This window comes from Lycorma delicatula, chromosome 8 (assembly GCF_047948215.1).
Source record: "Lycorma delicatula isolate Av1 chromosome 8, ASM4794821v1, whole genome shotgun sequence".
Taxonomy (NCBI): domain Eukaryota; kingdom Metazoa; phylum Arthropoda; class Insecta; order Hemiptera; family Fulgoridae; genus Lycorma; species Lycorma delicatula.
The window spans coordinates 88,170,230-88,190,813 of NC_134462.1; the positions used below are offsets into that span (position 1 = coordinate 88,170,230).

The 20,584-nt window shown below is 30.5% G+C and overlaps 1 protein-coding gene across 1 annotated transcript; it reads right to left on the reverse strand.

The window, feature by feature from the left end:
- Nucleotides 1–333: 333 nt before the first annotated feature.
- Nucleotides 334–20,455, reverse strand: MagR (Iron-sulfur cluster assembly 1 homolog MagR). Its single transcript, XM_075373591.1, has 4 exons — nucleotides 20,083–20,455; nucleotides 9,837–9,890; nucleotides 4,465–4,570; nucleotides 334–2,986 (listed from the first exon to the last, which is right to left on the reverse strand). Exons 1-4 carry the CDS (start codon nucleotides 20,164–20,166, stop codon nucleotides 2,838–2,840), a joined length of 393 nt encoding a protein of 130 aa, XP_075229706.1. The 5' UTR covers nucleotides 20,167–20,455; the 3' UTR covers nucleotides 334–2,837.
- Nucleotides 20,456–20,584: the final 129 nt, after the last annotated feature.

Consider the following 20,584-nt stretch of genomic DNA (forward strand, 5'->3'; position numbering starts at 1 on the left):
TATCGGATAGGCTTTTTAATCAGTGGTACAAGAGGGTGCAGTTCCCAATAAAAAAGCAACACTAATGCGTAAAAGTTTAGATTTAAATATAAAAAAACATGCAGTTTTAGTCAGGCCTATGAAAAGGAATTTTTAACTAAGTCACTCCTGACTTTTGATTGGTGTATTAACCCTCTTTGCCGATTTTTTTTTCAGTTAGATTAATTTCCAGTTTTTTCATCTATCAAACTGAAAATTAGTTTTTACATAAATTCCTCAGAACATTTTTAGATCTGAAAAACAAGTAAAATAACTATATTTTTTATGTTTTAAACACAATAAAATAATGCATCGTATATTTTAACGTTTTTATTTAAAAGAATAATAATAAAATTAAAAATATTTATGTAACATAAATTTTATAATAAAAGTTGAAAACTGCCAAAAAATATTAATTTAAAATGAGAATATAAAATTGGTGTACACAAATAATTATAAAATAAATTTAACCTCTTTCAAAACTGATGAGAGTTCACGCAAATCTAAAATTCCAAAAAAAAAAAAAAACAGTTCAATGTAATGATAAATGAATTGCACAATAACAAAATATAAACGTTTCTGATGCGCTAACACGATACAGAGTAACCAGCATGACCAGCACCAGTAAAGACAACATGTTGAGTAAACAACATGCTGACCAGCACCAGTAAAGATAGAAAAGCCACTGTACTACATGTATGTAGCAGGTTGCATGTATGCATAAACCACATACACCTGCACGTGCTCTGCACTGAATGTGGTAACTTACCAATAACAGAATAAAATTTAGAATTTACACACAAAATGTTTTGTAAACTCATGCACTCATGAACATAAGATATTGCTATAATAACAGGTTTACACTGTGTTCTGGTGATTATTACCTCAGTACAAACTGAGAAACACAACAAAGGTATACTTACTTTATTGCAGTATTCATTCTTTTTTTTTGTTACAAATCACACTGTCATATTATTGTGTATCGATTTGTTTTATGGCACAAAATCATAAAAGTTCACAAATCTTCCTCCACTATATTTTACCAGAATATGAACAGCAGACTAAAATGTATTTATCAGACACTATACAGGAGTTCATACATTTACAGAGACAGGTATAATTTTGGCTTCTTGTGGTTCCAACTTCCTAACTACCCATAATACAATTAATTTTTAAGTTATCATCTGACATCATTTTAACTTATTAATGATTAATAAGTGATTTTGATGGTAACACTAGTAGTTTAACTCTTCATGGGCGGCGATGTTTTACAGCTGAGGGTGGAAGACACTTAAAAAAAAAGTTCAAGCGAAAACTATTTAGTACAATTAAGTTTTATGATAATGTGATTCAATAGCTATAAGTGTTATTGTGTAAAAAGAGTGGAAATTATACAGTAAATAATAAATCATATAGAGTAAATTTACAAAGAAAGATAATTAAAGCTATTTTATTTTCCCCAAAAATACTTTATTTAGCAATGTGCAAGGATTGAATATTAACTACTTTGATAAAAATAGGATTTTTTCCTTTGGCAACCCCTTGTTAAACTCATGAAAAAAAATTTACTTCTGACAATGTCAAATAACAATAAGTAACATAAATTTTTGTCAAAAAAATGTTTTACGTCTATATTGAAACAATTTAGAAAAACCAATATAGAAATTTATAGTTTTAATTTTATCTTTATTTTTAATCTGTAGCAATGACATTATCCAATATGTTGTAATACTAGATCGGAATTAAGCAATCAATCAAATTATTCACATAAATCTTTTCTTAACTGCAACATATAAGGGAATGATTAAGATGTTCTCTGTAAGTGAGAATGAAATTTCTTTATAATTATATTGAAAAATTACAAGCCTGATTCTAACCCAGAATCTTCTAGATGAAAGGAATTACTGACTTAGATAAGGCATATGACATCACAGAATTTGTAACAAAAAAAAAAATCTCTACAATTTTGTTCTAAATTCTAATTGTCATCTACTGTTTCTCAGAATTTTGTTAAGAAAACTACTTACATGTACCTTACAGATTCTTACTAGCAATTACTCTGATTTAAAAAAAAAAAAAATCAAACTGAGATTCTTCTTTTAAACTAGTTAATAAATAAAATAGGACTATAGTAAAGATTTATTAAATACATATATTTTTTTTTGAGACATAAGAAATCCTTTTTCTGGAATTCTGGTTACATTTTTTAATGTTAAAATTTGTCAGTATAATATTCTGATTACTGTAGGCTATAAGCTTCAGTAGATGCTCATCTTATACACAAGCAAAAGCTATTACATTGTAGGCCTATTGAAAAATTTAATTTATTATTAAAATTAATATTAATAACAACAGGTTTTTTTTTGGTTTCACTCTTATTGTAATTGTGATATAAAATTACATTTCCAGATTTTTCATACAATGTATGATCCTATTTACTCCAGAAGAGCACATAATGTCTTGCAGGACTTAATATTTATAAAAATTAAAAACTAATACAGAAATATAACAAAAATTATTTAACAAGTCACAAAATAAATATTAATAAAGTTTATTCCATTTTGTGGTAAAGCTATTAACTAAACCTTTCTATTACAACTAACTAAAATAAATAAATTATTGATAACAATCAATAATAATTTAAATCGCATTTCATAAAATCATATACCTGTATATAACATGATAATGCTGATTAAAATTTTAAAGAAATCACAATAGATATTAAACATTTTAAATAAATTAAAAAAAACTGTAATTTTCTGAAAATCACTACTGCTAAATCACTTTAAATCATGGGCTGAGACATTCAATTAAATTTTTTACACAGAAAAACTTTCACCACAACCACACGTCCCCTTGATATTAGGATTATTAAAAACAAATTCTGAAGATAATTTAGATTCAACATAATCCATTTCGGTTCCAAGTAATGTAAGTTGTGCTTTCTTATCAATTATTACCCTGACACCTGAAAAAATAAAAAATAAATTATATAATACCAAAATGCATTTGATTATATAATTAAGAAAAACATTTTTTTTATCTTTGATAAGTGTAAGGTGACAGATTAATTCCTTCAAACCATATTAAATCGTTAATTTTTTCCTAACATTATAATAATCCAAGTTTTTGTTTTAATCTCATAATTATTTTCTTTCAAATTTGTTATAACTAATTTCTTATATAATTATTTATAAAAAATTTTAAAGAAAGTAAATGTGTGTGTTTGAACAGAATAAAGTGCAACTAGAACAATTAAATCCACATTTTTTCCCCATACCTTATATGGTTGTCATTAAAAATATTAATGTATTTATAATGTTCTTGGTTTAAAGAATAAACAGCAAACATTATTTTTTTGTGGAAATTTATTCAAAATAAAAAAATATTGAATATATACTTCAGTATAATAATAAACCAATCCAAAATGTTTTTCTTTTATAGGCAGTGGGATGTGTGAGTTTTGTTGGCTAATGTTTGACCACAAAAAAGTCTTGATGGCTGAATGCAAAATCCAACCATAGAAACATATAAATCCATCTCAGGACTGGTTACAGAAAAAAAAATATTATAAAATGGCGTAAACTATACCTGCTGCATACTTGAGAGTGAGCAGCCAGTGGAACAACTGTTCAATCCAGGTTGCTTGCAGAGCTAGTTGGAAAACTCACTAGTGACCACTTTAAAAAGGTGGAAAAAAAAAACACCAGTAAAATGAAAAAAATCATTTTGATCAAAAATGTGTGTGTGTATATATATATATATATATATATATATATATATATATATATATATATATAAGTAGAAATAACAAGGACTGGAGAAATATTCCAATACCCAACCATCAGCAGACTTCCTAAAAAAAAAATGCTGCAGTTATTTTACATTTAAAGACCCTCATAAGGTGATGAATGTAATAGAAAATCTGAATTTTCTTGAAAGTTATTGTTTTATCAAAATTAATCAAATTTGAAAAAAGTTTTTGCCATGCCATACTGCCAAAAATTGAAAAAAATGTTTAAGTACAAGAGTAAATTAAATATAAACGGGATTTTTGTTCCTGAACGTCTACGGTTGGTATGACTGGGCCCGTGCTTCTAGTATGCTTGGATGGGGTCATTAGGAATGGGGAGAGCTGGTCATTCCACACTCCCAACCAATTGGTAACATTCACAATATTGGAGCAACAGGTACATTCCTCCACTGTGCAACGCATAATTATACAATTTCTTGCTCGTGAAGGAGTTCAAGTGACGGAAATTTTCCAGAGATTGACTGCACAGTTCGGGGACCAATCACAAGTCATGGACGCCATGTTTTTACTTCTTAGAACTCAAAACTGTAGATTGTTATCAAAAATATGTCACTACTCCCTCGTAATAAATATTAAGTACACTTATGCTTAGGAATTTACAAGATATGTTCACTAAATTTGTGCATACATACCATCCTGCACAACTTCTTCATCAAACTTCTCTTTTTGTTTAGCATAATCAAGTGTATAACTAAGGCCATTACAACCACGTTGTCGAACACCGACCTTTAAACCTATCTGTAACATACATAAAAATAAGACATGTTAAAAATTGCTTAACACTTATTCATTGAAAATTTATATTGCATGCTTTCTTAAACAATAAATTAAGTTTCCTTGTTTCACAATAAACTAATGCAATCACAGAGAACAAAATCTTGGACTTAACAATAATTTAGGACGTATTAATACTTTGAAGCCTAAGTGCAAATATAGCTCCATTTAAATATACTACAACAATGACTGAAGCCCAAAAATAGGTAGCAAGTATTTAAATCTGCATAATCTTGTTATCTAGTTCTTTACAATTGCTGAATTCTTTAGTACTTACACTACACTGCAATTATCTCTATTTCTATAATAATGATAGTTTGATAATGTTAAAATTACTTCTTAGTTATTTCATTATAATATATGTATCATTTTCATTTTTTTCCAAAGGTAGATGACATTCACAATTCTTAATGTTAAAATGGATTTTTAAGTATTCCATTTTCTAACATTACAAAAAATTACACTGGTTTCTGTGATTTTTTTTAATGAGACTAAAACCAAATTAGGGAAAAAAGCTTTTTTTAATAAATATTTAGTGAGTGCATTAAAAAAATAAAATTAAAAGTGAGGAAGTTTAGAGGGTATCTATCCAAATTGAGGTAAAACATAAGCTTAGATTCTGATAGCTTTCAAAAATTTAATTAGGCTGTTCATTTCATTTAACAGTCACCCTGAATACCACTTATTTCACATATCACTTTGAATTCTTGCCACAATGGTGCACACAATCAGTGTAACAAATAACCAAATGGTTGCTATCCAGGAGAGACATTGGAGCATTATCGATATATAGCCTCTGACCAGCATTATATAAAGCACATCACAATCAAAATCGATCATATGCTACATTTCTAGCCAGGAGGCTGGTCACAAACCTCCTTGACTGCTACACCAATTATTGTGCAAGATCGCCATGTGACTACAAATCCAGTAGAAACAAATTCTTCATGGCTGTGGTAAAATTACTAAATATAGAGCAAACTTCTCAACGAGCATGTTTGAAATGCACTTTTTAAATCTTAGCACACAAAAGAATGTAACAAATCCATACGCATGAAAGGCTATTAAATCTACACAAAGTTCCACAGCAAAAATTCCGGCTAACCTACTGAGGGATGGTGAACGTGCATGCTCCCAGACTAACAATGAATAAACACTCAACAGAACCATGATTTTTTTAAATCACAAAACCTGAATTCACCAGCCAGGCCTGAAAACTTCTGTTGGAACAATATATTAATACCATTTGTTTTATTGAAGTTATACGTAGTGGGAGAATTGCCAAGAAGGAAAGATTCATTTACGAATAGCACCCCTACCCAGAAATATGAACCAAGCAGAGGAAACATGTACTAATCACAAACATCTATGAAGCCACATATTGAGGGTACTTGGCAAAAAGAAGTTACAAGCCTACTCCTAATAAGATTACACAGAGTATCGAGGCTGCATTTTACTCTAGCCTGTGCAAGCTGTCACCAGCTGATGCCAATATTGCCAAAGAGACAGCTAGTAACTCCTGTTTAAAAGGCCCATAACACAGATTGAACAGCAGCTGCATCTAGTTATAGAACCACCACCATGTTTAGGATCAAAACCATGATCCAGCCAAGATAGATCCCCTCAAAACTCAATAGAATTCAAATATGTATGTTCGAATTATAAGAAAAGATAAGGTTTAAATGATCTGGATCTTCGTACACCACAGCCAAAAATTTTCCACAATACACAACCCTGGAATCCATATTTTGGTTCGTCAATTGTTGTCCAACTTCAATTCAGTACGGAAATCCACCTGTCTTTAAAAATCACCGAAGCGATGTATTGCTGACGTTAATTTTCAAGGACATTCATCGAAGACTTTGTTTAGGAGATTCCAAAACCTGATCGAAGACACGTCCATAATTCTCATTTGTGGACACAATTACTGGCCTACCAGACCCTCCCTTACGTTGACACAATACACTACCAGTACGACAAAATTTCATAATGATCCCAACCCCATACGGGGAAGACACCCACCTTGTGACGTTACCGGTCGCCACACCACCCCTTCCATTTCAAGCCCTGAGGGACTTTACCGGAGGTTGTCTTTAGACCCTCAACTGATTACATCTCACAGTCATCGGTCGGGATGCCACCGATGTAAATTCCTCGGCAGACATTTGCATCAGCAAAATACAAGTCAAATTTCACCTTCATGTAGGCCTCAAATTCACATCTAACCTAACATGATACCCTCAAACCAACTGACTGAAACCGTGGACCCCGCGCCTAGTCTAAATTTGACATCACCATTTGTGACTGTGAATGCCTCAGAAAACGAACTTATTGTAAGTCAAATCAGTGCTATACTCATACCAATCAAAATTATGTTTTACGCAACATAGAAATTCAGACCTATACCCAATAAGTTGACCAAATTAAGTCACCTAACAAGGAGAAGCGTAACCTCATTCTGATCCGCACAGGAGCCGGGGACAAACCCGCACTCCCACCCGGTCACATCATGGAGCCTCGCACGGCATTACAAAGTCACAATCAGGGACTGCCATGCCCCCAGCCACACAGGCTACCATACTGCAGCAGTGCAGCCACCCTCAACAGTGGGAGCCCCAAATCGAATCACAAACGATATCAATATAATCAAGGCATCGTGCCTTGATTATATTGTACCTACAACCAATCCAATGCGTAGGCTGAAATCCTAGCCACCTGGAATCCTACCATGATCAAATACCTCGATTAAACTTCCTCTGCAGGCTCCTGAAAGGAATGTATTCCCTCAAGTTCCCTAACAGCTCATGAACGTTCTACCTCATATCGGGGTCAGACATAGAGGACGTGCTCCACTATATCATTAGTCCCAAAATCCGGGCATTGACTCAAATCTACCAAACGAAATCTAGTCAAATTCACCCAAAAAGCACTATGCCTGGAGAGAAACTGTGTGATATACCGATTGGGAGAAACCCATCTAATTGCACCTAAATCAGACAGTATAGGAAATATACCATGCGTGTAGCTACCTGTGATGGATTCATTCCACCTGACCTGCCAAGATGCAAGGCCCCAGTCTTCAATCTCCTGCTTTCGTTCTGACGTCAATAGGTTATTTACCTTGGAAATGTAGTGTTCTTTACGTTCATTAGCCAAGATATCTATTGGTTTGACTCTGGCTATAATACAGACTGCATCTGTTCTATAACCGCTTACAAGAGCCAGCAAAAGGAGTCGCTGGGCCCCCAGCAATATGTCCATGTAACACCTAAAAGCTAAGTGGTGAGGCCACCATCACGTAGGGTAACATTCCAATGGCTGATATAACTTGAGAGCACTTCTAATTCATTTCGTGTACATTTACACGTTTCTGGGTCTGAAACAAGGTAGAGGACCACCGTATGTTATTAAATGCCCTGGATATGTCCAGAAAAATCCCTAATACATATTTGTGTGAACTAGAGGAAGCTATATCCATCACCTTTAGCATGGCATCCTCAGTGCTCTTGCCTGGTCGGAAACCATACTGGTTGTCCATTAGCAAATGATCAGTGACCAATCTAACATTAATACACAAATATAAGACCTTCTCAAAAACCTTACCAATCACAGGCAAGAGCGTTAGTGGATGGCAAGAAGAACTAACAGTAGGATCTCTGTTGCTACCATTGAACAATACCAAGTCTCCACACTTTCAGCATCGGAAAATGACCGGTAAAGAGCAACCTATTGTAAATTCCAGTTAAGAGGACCAAGAAGTACTGGAAGCAATCAGATGAGGAGCTCTACAATCATATCCGAGGCCTTGCACCATGCCATACTGCAGATCACCTGACGCACCTCCGCCTCAGTAATCTCAGAAGATTGTAAGTCTATCTCGAAAGCCGCGACTTCCTGTCTGACACGCCAGTAGTATGAAACCTCAGCCACCATTGTGTTGTCCAGCAGTAAATCATTCAACAAAATATCAAGGACATGGTCCTTGTCAATTATCACACCTTCATGGGTCGATAAAGCTGACAAGAAGACATCTTTCCTGCACTTATGCCCAAAGACTTTACCCAACACCCCAAGGATCTCTATTTCCTTGTTCCTGATTGAAGAAATCTGAACTCAAAACCAGTCGAAATTCTACATAAATTAAAGTAAACTTACAAATTTAATAAAAATGATGATGTGCAGAAATGCAAAAGCTGGGCACAGTTAGTTTACATTTCAAGAATATTAGTATAAATATGTCTTTATTTTAGATAAAATAATATGAACATTTCAATTTTTTTAAAGTTATAAATTATTGTGTTTTACGTAAGAATTCATAATAAGAGAGCACTGAATAAACTTCTCAACTCAAAGATCTTACTCAAATTATTTATACAGGACTAAGCTTTGCATTTTTTGACTAAGCTTTGTTAAAAAAAAGAGAATTCATTCCACTACAAATAATTCATGAAATATCTTAAGATTTAAACTATCTACAATTACAAATAATTTTTTAATCTTTTAAACATTCAGTCTAGCATTAAAACAAAAAAGGTTAGCATATAATTTTGGAGTTTATGGTAGAAATTTATTTTTCTACATTAGCATATTTAATTTAAAATTTTTTAACTGAAATATGGTAAATACATAAAATATGAAATAAAAAGGAAAATTATTAAATGAAATGAAAGATAAGAAGAAATAATAATACTAATAACATTAGAATACTAATGATGATATAATATGTAACTAATAAATTCCCTTCTATCAGTAGAAATATAACGATGTTTGATAAAACACGTTATATAATTATAATAATACTCAATAAAGCAGCATTAATAATAATATCAATATATTAAATAACAAATTCCACATAAAAATATATGTTAATTAAAATTTTTTAAAATCACAATTTATTACCACCTGAAATTTTAAACTATCCTTCCTATTATTTTAAAATACTGATACGGAGTAATCCAACTAGCATATCCAAAATTTATTGTGAAAAATTAAAAAGTTATATCCAAAAGCACCGAGAATTTCAACTAAATGTAAATAAAAAATTAAATGCATATAACAAAAATGTAACGAAGTAATCAATGATGCCATCTTAAAATATGCTTAATTTGGCTAATTTAACTTTGTGTTTAGTTTTTGCATACTTAGAACAATTCTACTTGTCATATATTCAGAATATAGAATTCATTTTCAATAAATATATGTGAGATAAGATTGCAATAGTAATACTTACAAATTCTGGTTTACCATCTAATATCTGTTTAATTTTTTGTACTGCTGCCGGTGTCTGTAAAAAAAGAAAGTTTATATAATTTTAATAATAGAATAAAAAATAACATATTTACTATATATATACAATTTTGAAATAAATTAGATAATGCCGTAAAAACCTGTAATTATAGGTGACCCTCTAACTTCAAAGAACACATTAAGCCACCCTAAATATATCTCCCCCTACGCAAGCAATCATTCCATTGATACAATTCCTTTTTCTTCAGATTTTAGGACTAGGAGGTGCAACTTTTACAATAAGCATCTCAGCCAATAGTTTGGATTTTATGCTGGTCCCTAGAGGTGGCCAGTCTTGGCACCTTTTATGAATTGAAAAATTTCTGTAAGAATTGTAAGGACTAATAGGTTGGTTCCTGATTGGTGCATCCCTGACTAATAAATATAAAAACAAATCTAAGAGCGGCAATTCAGTGGACTAAATACAGTATTTACCACAAGATAATTCAAAATAAGATGCCAACTTAGACAGCACGATTTCCCATATATCTCATACACATACAAATAGGATCTACCTTAAATTCTGTTACTAAATTACTAGAACCATGTAACAAAACAAATGCATGTAATTAATGTTCACATAATTGTTTTCACAGTAATGAACCTTGCTTTCATTATTTTTGTTAACAGACCACTTAGCTCAATACCTGTGGCATTCTTTGATTTAATCAACTTTTAATTTTATCTTCTGTCACTATACTTACAATAAATTTTATTATAACAAAATTTTATTTGTTCTAATCATAGTTATCTAAATACAGAAAATCATAAACATGTGTGAAAAATGATAAATTAATGAAAGTATATGGAGAGTAATTTGGAAATCACAAAACTTCAAGAAATAAGATATAAACACGGCAACCATGAAATCATTTGAAATGTTATTTATGATTACAATGAAAAATCAATCTTTTCAACAGAAAAAAAACAAGTGCACATAACCAATTTAAGGGAGAAAAGTCAAGATATGTCTATTAATATGAAGCACTAATAATATAAGATTATTTAAATTAACCAGACAGAAATTCTAAAAAAAATCGAATCTAGGTGACAGCTTCTAAATAGAAACTCTTCTAAGTATTTGACATCTTGTCAGCATTTGCTAAACAACTAGCAAGTAAAAGTATTTGAATCTCAACAGTACATCATATTAGTGAGAGAAAAGAATCTGAATCATTTGAATCTAAGTGCTACAGTTTTTACAGGAGGAAATAAAATAGTATTGTACCACAATAATTTCTAAAACAGCCAGTAATGATTTCTACCCCAACTCTAACAGTATTTAAAAAAAAAAAAACTGCCTAAAGCGGTAAAGTTTTCTTAAAAGTGTTTACGTTACAGTAATCAGTAAAGAGAGTCATCTTTAGTATCCAAAACTAATATTTTATTTATTAAAATACTTAATGAATTTCAATTAAATATATAATCTCATTTTACCAATGAAAAAAGATCAATGGGTTATAATTTGATTGAGGAACAGATTAAATTTGTTAACAATGAGGTGGAATTGCTAAAGAAAAAAAAATTTACAATTTAATATATTAAGTACATATAAATGGCAACTCACACAAAATATAAAACTGATTTGGTCGTCATTCCAGAACAAGACAATTATTTTTCAATCATTTGATATTTCCATCAAACTAGTATTTAAGTTAGAAGATTATTACTCTCAATTCACGGACAACTATGAAAACATTTGGATATTCAAGGATCAGAAAATCTTCCCTGGAGCAAACAGCAAATTGGAATTCTATGAACAGTGCAATGTCAGTTAAAGTTGTGCTATATGAAGCTGAAAAAATACTGCATTAGCTATAGTATGGATGGAACTGATGGTTAAATGAATGGAATGATGATTTGTGAAAATTAGACAGAGAACAATATCAATAAGGCAAACATATGATTGATGACAACAGTGATGAAACTGAAAAGAAAGTAATATCAAGATACTAAGTTTTTTTTTGCTTGATGATATCGCCACAAAAGCTTTGAAGCTTGTGTGTGGGATGTGAAAATAAAATTTTGTAGCATATGAAAAATGTCATGGCTGACTGATTCGAACCCGGGACCACCGAATGAAATTTTTAATATTTAAATTTAACAATTTTAAATTGTGTATTGCTTTTAAATAATTAATTTAATTTTCTTTGAATGTTAAAAATGCTTAGTTTAGATTTTAAAACATCAAGAAAATTAGGTAATGACTATTAATAATAAAAAAAAACAAAACATTTTTCAAGATTTATAAAATGACTAATAAAATTAAAAATAAAACCAAGAATTGTGTACAGAAATTCTTTCCCAGAAAAAAAAACTAGCCAGAAAATAGTGCTCTTATTATCCAGATTATTTATAGTATACTGTGTATAACAAATCATGATTTTTTTTTTGAAAATACTATAAATAAAAGGTATTCTCTTGTTTAAGGCATTATTTAAATAGTCGACACTTGTAAATTTTTTCAAATAGAAGCTGTTTAAAAAGAGGCTATTTTTAATTTATTGATGGGTTTTGGTCAATCCTTATATAAATTTCTTTGTTTCTCCTGAAAAGAAAAAGTAAACGAGTGTTAGGTCAGACAAACTGTAAAGGCCAATTTCTGTAGGTCAGACAAATTGTAAAGGCCTACCTTGGAAATTATACATTTACCAAAAACATCTTAAGTAATGGTAAACAAGTTTGCAGTAGCACAATATTGCTGAAAATTGTCACTCAATATTTTTTCTCAATTCAGGTTTTCTAATGAATAAATACAGAATTCCTGAGCAGCATAGTTTTTTTTAAAGAATGCTACACCCAAAATTCAACACCTATAAATTTTTATCCGAACAGTTATTTAGTCATAATCCAACATTTTATTGTGAATGGTGCATGAAATTCTTAGACCAAAAAGAATTAATTATGTAATTTCAGATAAATGAAACACACTGTCAAAGAAAAACGTTTCATTCAGTACCTGAATTCCATTCTGAATTTTAGACCTTAAAAGCACTCATAATATTCCCATTAACATGGCCTGGAGGCTAATAACTGTTATCAGTGTGCAGTCTGTTTACTAACAGCAGGTTCCTGTAAGCAAAATAACTTCTTTTCTTAAGAGCTATGTGAACAGTACCACCATTGATTTGTTTCAAAAAGAAATATTAAGTTATAAGAAATTTAGAGATATCCTCGCACAAAAAATTAGGTCAATTACTTGTTAGTACATTTACAATCACACCAACAAAACTGTAAGAGTTAAGGTTTGGACACACTTATGGTACCGTACAGCAGCATCTAGAATTTTACTCATTTAAGCACACTTCTAAAAAGTGGTGTACTTTCTACAATCATTAACATATTGAAATACACCTCTTACACAAATCTAACAAACTTAAGCTATAAAAAAACAAGAAAGAAAACAGTGAGAAGGAATGGTATAATATTAAACACACAGGTCGATGTACAATAGAGGTAGATGCAGGACACGGATTTAAACTCTGTATCTAGTCATACAAAGTTATTAATTTTTAATGAAAAAATTAAGTTAATTTTAATTTGACAATTTTTTCCTTACATCCCAACATTTTCGAAAACAACTGCACAGTCATTAATATAAGAAAAATCATTGAACAAATTAATAATAATCTTGTATAATTTACACTATTGACAATCAGAAACAAAATCAATGCTAATACCTGGAATTAACAAACTAATCAATGCTAACACCTGGTTAATTATATTTTGTTGATTGTAAAAATGTTTCTGATTTGGCTGTCACTTGCATTTACAGAAATTTAATCCAACTTATGTTTAAATTAAGTACAATCGCACAATATAGTTTAATAACACAATCAACATTTACAGTTTTATAAATTTAGTTTCATCTGTTACAAAAAAATATAAATTAAAAATTAAAATTTTGTCTGATTTTTAATAAATGTTAAAACTACTATGCATACAACCTTTTATTTATTATTAAGGTGAAAGGTTCCTCTAATTGTGCTTCTGACTAATATACTGTTTTAGTAAGTGACTGAAAGCATATTATTTTTGTAGCATCCATTTATTTACTTAGATATATTATTATTACCTAGATATATTACCTATACCTTACTTAGATATATTATTAGCAGTTTCAAAAATTCATTTATTAAAAAAAAAAGCTAAGGATTTTATTCATGAAATTTTCTTTCTCATTTTAACTAATTTTAGCTCGTAATAAAATTCATAAGTTTATGTTCGAAGAACTCACATTCTCATCCTTATGGATTTTACAGACCAGAACCTCCTGGAGGAAGCTTTGTTAAAAGAAAGCCCCTCTACTTACACAACGAATTACATTGTATTGTAAATTAAGCACGACATCCTGAAACAATTAATTTAAAATCTTTTAAACAACTAAATGTAGTTTCAAAAGATCTTGTGAAACTTACACAAGATAAGCTAATTTTTCTTTCTAAATATAACCATGCTTACTAACTTTAATCAGACTAATTTAAAATATTTAATAAATCAAAAGAATTTTTGTCTACAATTAAAACTCTTTTTGAACAATCATTAGCCAACAAGATATGCTGAAAATAAATTCTACAAACATATAAATATTTTCAATCCGACTAACGCCATTCATTGTTATAGATTCAAGACTCATCTTAATGCCAACCAGACTTTTTCAATGACATGACTGCTCGAGCACTTCTCTTCTACCACAGTTAATCATTTTAACAGAGTGCTCAGTCTATTAACAGAATATAATAACACAAACTTAAAAAATTACAAAAGAAATTTAATGATTTCCTACTCAAAAAAATGTCAGTTGCTTAGATGGGAGATAAGCTGAAGGATTCTATAAAGGGAATCATAATTATCAAGTTCCTTTTTCCACTTTTTGTCTCTCAGTTCAGAAATTCTACACTTCACTTTAACAAAAATACAACTTCATTAAAACAAATTTACATGCACTATTTTGTGATGTATAAACAAGGACTTCAGATATACAGTCCGTTTAACTGCTTGGAAATAAGATCATCAAGGAAAGTGTTACGAATAGATTTCATATAAAAATCATATAATTAATGGATACATTCTTAGATACATAAGAGGTTCTATAGAAAATTTCATAACCATTTTAATTGTATGTCATTTATTTAATGGCTACTTTAATGGTTACACTAGTCAATCCCAAAGATAACATAGCCATTCCATAGATTACAATGTAAGGAATAGAATGGTTTCCTGTTGCCTTCTACACTGGCCAAATATGCTGTTGAATACAAAGCCAAGCATACTGAAACGCAGGTGATATTCATTGCTACACGTCCCACTTTCTATGGGAAATACATTGTAAACAACTGCACTTAATAGAAAATATAAAAAAACAGAAAAAAGCTCCAAGGATAAGTTACGAATACAAAGAGAAACATCAATTCCTTAGGTTAATTTTCAAAGGGAAGAGAAAAACTAATCAGAGCTACAGCTTTGAACAGAAAAAAAGATTGGGTAAATATGGTTATGTACTTTCTGATGGCAGTTTAAGATGAAGTAATTTACTAAAATTTCATATTAAGATGTTGCCCAGTATTGAAATATCAGAGGGAATGCTGAAAAATTAGAGTTGAAACCACTATAAAAGCAACAATAAATTCTTTCACAAATAACAGCTTATATCCCCCAGTCTCATTAAATTATATTTTACAAACACCAAATTGAATATCTACTATCTCATATATACATTCATTAGCTTTCTGCATGTATCATGCTTCAAACCACAATTCAATGTTCAAATATGTTTATTATCACATTTAATTTACCAATAACTGTAACGTTTGTGCACAAAAATTAGAATTACAATATGTTTAACGAATATAAGTCAATACCCCCAAAAGAAATCAAACTTAGAACTTTCTGGATTTAGTAGAAATAAATATAGGGTAAGCGGGGGGGGTGGGGGGGGGGGTGTGAAAAGAGTGTGATGGTAAATGAGCAATTTTTTTTGTTGAGATTTTTCCATTTTCTTGATATGCAGTTAAGAGCTGTAACAAATGAATGGATGTATGTATAAGCTCTTAAACTTTACGGTAAAAATATATTAAGAATCTTTTTTCATCCAAAAAAGTACAATAAATTTTTTGTTGGCATACCTTTTTTAAAAATGTTGAAAGATATTTTCACTCTGACCAAATTCACAAAAAAAAAAAACCAGTCTGATTTTCCTAAAATAAGCACATTTTATTATAGTAAATGCTTGTATGAAGCTAAGTTAATTACCCTTACTTTGTTTCAAATACCAATGAAGGATGGGTGGTGGGGGTAGAAAATTTACCCCACCAAATCTCCCAAAAGGAAACTGTGTGGTAATTTTTAAACAAAATGATACAATTTTTAACATATGATTTTTTTTAAATTAGTAATCATAAAATGTTACTTTTATTAAAAAATATTAACTTATGTTACATTCTAATCTAACGCTACTTTTTTAAAATGGAATAGTAATACTAAAAGGGAATTGGATGCGTTGGCACACATATCAATTCAGGCAGCTCTTTCATGCTTTTTAACTGTTTTGTTATGGTTCCATTTCAGGTTATATGAAGTTTTTACATTTTTAAAGTAACTAGTTAAGTGCTAAATGTATGCTCTAGAACAGTTTAAAAAGTAGCCAAAATGTCTACAATTTACAAAAGGGAAATTGAGGGCAGATATAGAAAAAAATGTTAGATGAAGCACTTATAAGAATAAAAAATGGTGATAGTGTGTACAGTGTGTTAAGAACAATGAACATTCCTGAACAATCCTTGAGAAATCATTTTAAGAGAAAAACTGAAGATAGTGTTAAAGGAGCTGGTCAAAAATCATTGATATCAGAAAAAAATTAAAACGATTTATCAAAAAATATTATTTTTCTAATTAAACCAACTTAAAATCCTACTTTAAAAAACTAATAAATCTCCTGGTAGGGAATGGTTCGACATCCTCAAATCATTAAGCATAAAGTACAAGCTATACAAAAATTCAGAGCTCTGTGCGGAACTAAGGAGTCTTTCACAAGTTCTTTAAAATGTTTAAAGCAACATCTTTGTATCAAAAAATCAGGGCAAATTGTTAACATTGATGAAACTGGAAAAGCATGACTAAGAGTTCTTGCAAAGAAGGGACAAAATGTGTTTAACAGGCGAAGGGAGGGAATGGAAACAAGACGTTTTGTAACAGAAAACAGAAAGGGCTGCAAATGGGACATTTTTTTCTCATTTGATAATTTATAAAAGCAAAAACCTTCATGATTCATGGTGTGTGAATGGACCAGAAGGTGCAGCATATTTGTCTTCCCCAAATAAATGGCAGGACAAAAATACCTTTTGTGCTAATTTCAGAAATTTGTTGAGTACACAAAAGACATGTTTAAGCCCATTTTGGTTCTATATGACGGCCATACTCAATACAGAATTGCTAAGTTAGCCATTGAGAATAATATTCACATACTAACAATATCAGCACACCATCTGACAAGATCCAACCATTGGATGTAAGAGTTTTTGTTCCAGTAAAGAAAATGTGGTTGACGATTAAAAGGCAGCATGGTCGCAGAACATCTTTCAAAATAATAATAAAATATTTCCCAAGTTTGATGAAAGAGTTGAAAGACAGATAAGCTATTAAGGAGCCTAACAAAAAAGCAAGATTCAAATCTACTAGGTCAGGAATCTGGCCTACTGACCTTCAATGTGCTCTTAAAAAGTTGCCACCAGCCACAGAAATTAGGCCTAGTCTTATATAGAGGCATGACTGGTACATGCTGATTTGTACAATGCTGACTGGTACAGGCATGGAATGCCTGATGATTCATTATGATGAACTTATTGGAAACCAACCAGATGATGCCATACATTACAGGTTGCCCATAGTTTGTTGAAAATTATGACCTTTCTGATGAGATCAGCACAGAGGCAGATCGGATTGAAATAAAAGAAGCCAATCATGAAGCAATCTTGCTGGCACTTGCAGAAGATACTATCACTAATCATCCAAATGATGAATTTGTTAACATCAGCAACCAAGCAAAAGATGAATTGACCAAAAACACACCAGGATCATAACATGACTTTTCAAATTTTACTTATACTTCTGAAAATAATAACTCTAAGGCAAAACAGAAATCCAAAAAAAAAGAAAGGATTTTCAATTAGTAATGAAATGAATTAACTGAAAATGATGTAATTCAGCAAATGAAAAGTTATGAAAAAGAAATTTCTGAATAAGAAAAACTGTAAAAAAAATAAACAAGAAATTGAAAGAAGGAAGCTAGTTTCAAGAGGAAAAATAGCCACTGAAAAAAAATAATAAAAAAAAGCAAATCTGTAATGCTTCGGCCTAGTTCCAAGTAAAAAAGAAAGTGAACAGTCCTTTGTTTCTGATTCTACAGATCACAACTTTGAATTATTCCAAAGGTCTAGTGATGAATTTGAATTTGAAAATGCAAGGTCTAACCTTAAACCTTTTGATGAAAGAGTACCAGGACCACTGGGTCTGTAAAATTATCATATGGAACCTGAAACAAAAAGTGGCGACTATATGGCTGCTCTTAACCAAAACAAATGGTACCTCACAACTTTGATTGGCATAAGTAAAATGCCACTGCCAATTAATGCCAAATATTTTCACATTAAGTTAATGGAAATCAAAGGGGAAAAGTTCCAGTGGCCAAATAAGGAAGATGAAATTCCCATACTTTGTGAGGACATTCTATGTATTATACTGCCACTCATTCCAGTAAGCTAACACCACATTAGATTGGACAATGATGCTTACATAAGTGAAAATATTTTTATTAGGTATCTGACAGACAGAGTAATATTAACACCTAGATTAAGAAAATCACATCAATAAGCTTTTACACGTTAATATAAGCACCTAATTAGTTTTTAATTTCTTTGAGAATCTGAGAAAATCACAAATTTTTTAGTTAAGGCCTATGTATTTATCCTAAAAAGTATATCCTACATATCCTAACTAAAAAGTAAAATGGAGTACAAAAACAACAGAGTACTAACTTTTCAATCGTTAAGAATATTTTAGCCAAAAATATACCACCACCCTACACCCTATATACCCAGCAGTTTTAAAAATTTTTCAATTTTCCTGAATAAGCTAATTTAAATTACTTTAATCCCAAAAACATAAATTTAAATCATCTATTAGTCATCACAGTTTAAACAGCTTAGTTGACCCACAAAGTTAGGACGGATTGCTAAAAAGGTTCTTGCTATAAACAATGTTTTGTTGTACCATACACTGTCTCCCCCAGTGTACTATTACTAATAGTGCATAGTTAATTAATATATTATATATTATTTTATGTATTATATAACAGTGCTAACACTACTTCATATAATCTATGCATAACTTCGGCACTACTTCGTTTCCACATAATATAACTTCTGTGATTTTTTGCATTTACTTTTTCTAAACTTTAAAAAGTAACACAGTTTTGTTTGAATGTGTTCAAACAAAACAATGCAGATAATTGTTAAATAAAATGCTTTTTATTAAACATAAGAGCAAAAAATGATTTGTATGGATGACTTAATTATTAAAGTTAGGTCATTTAAATAGTTACTTGAAAACCTGATGAACACCTTACTTAACCATAAAATTTTCATTGGTCAAGTTTTGTTTCTTATATGGTACTCGGCTATTACCATTATAGCAGTTTTTAAAAATTATTTTATTTATAGAACCTTCTTAAATCACACTAAATGAATAATTTATTTAAAAAAAGCTGCATTCATATATTCAACCTTACTTATAATGTTAATTTTAAGCAAGCTAAATGTAAATTAAATATAAGTATCATCAAATAATTATTTGAGAAATCATTGAATTTCACCAGTTAATATTTCATTCTCACCAATGAAAATTAATATAAGATTAGGAAATTATACGGAAAATCCTATGTATTAATTTTTAATACACAAATTACAGTTATAAATCCCATTCATAAACTCACAGCTGATCGAAGTAGTATTGTAACAAATTCAAATAAAATTACGCCATTTCATTTTATCACAAATTTAGAAATTTCACGCTTAAAAGAAACACATTGAGATGGAAAAGTGAGAGGTAAAATAACGTTAAATACTACATGAATAATTAGCAGAGTAACTTATAAATAATATAATGGGTAAAAAAACAGAAATTAATTGACTTACCAGCACTAGAGCCGCTCTGAAGGGTAGAGGTCGTCTGCTTTTCACAGCCCTAACCGTAGCAGAAGCTACCACCCGACCAGCCATTGCAGGAATTATATTACAACAGGAAACACATTGAAATTCGTAGTTGCTTAAACATTATTGATAATTAGCAAAAATATTAATCTCGCACAAATAATTTTCACAAACAAAAAGTAAAAACATAATTTCAGGTTCATTCAATGCCGCAATGAAAATCGACAATGCAGCCAACGCAAAAGGGGATAAAAATGTAAACAAATGTCAATATTTGGCAATTAAAATTAAGCACACAATAACAATAAGAGTGAATCAAACATATTTATACGTTTTGAGAAATTTAAAAATGTTATGTAAAAAGAAAGTCAAATGCGATAGTTAACAAAGTCAAACCACATAAGCACTAATATCAATAAAATAATCGTGAAATACAGCCAATAAAATTTAATAAACACAGTTTTATTTTCATCGGTGCTATATTGCT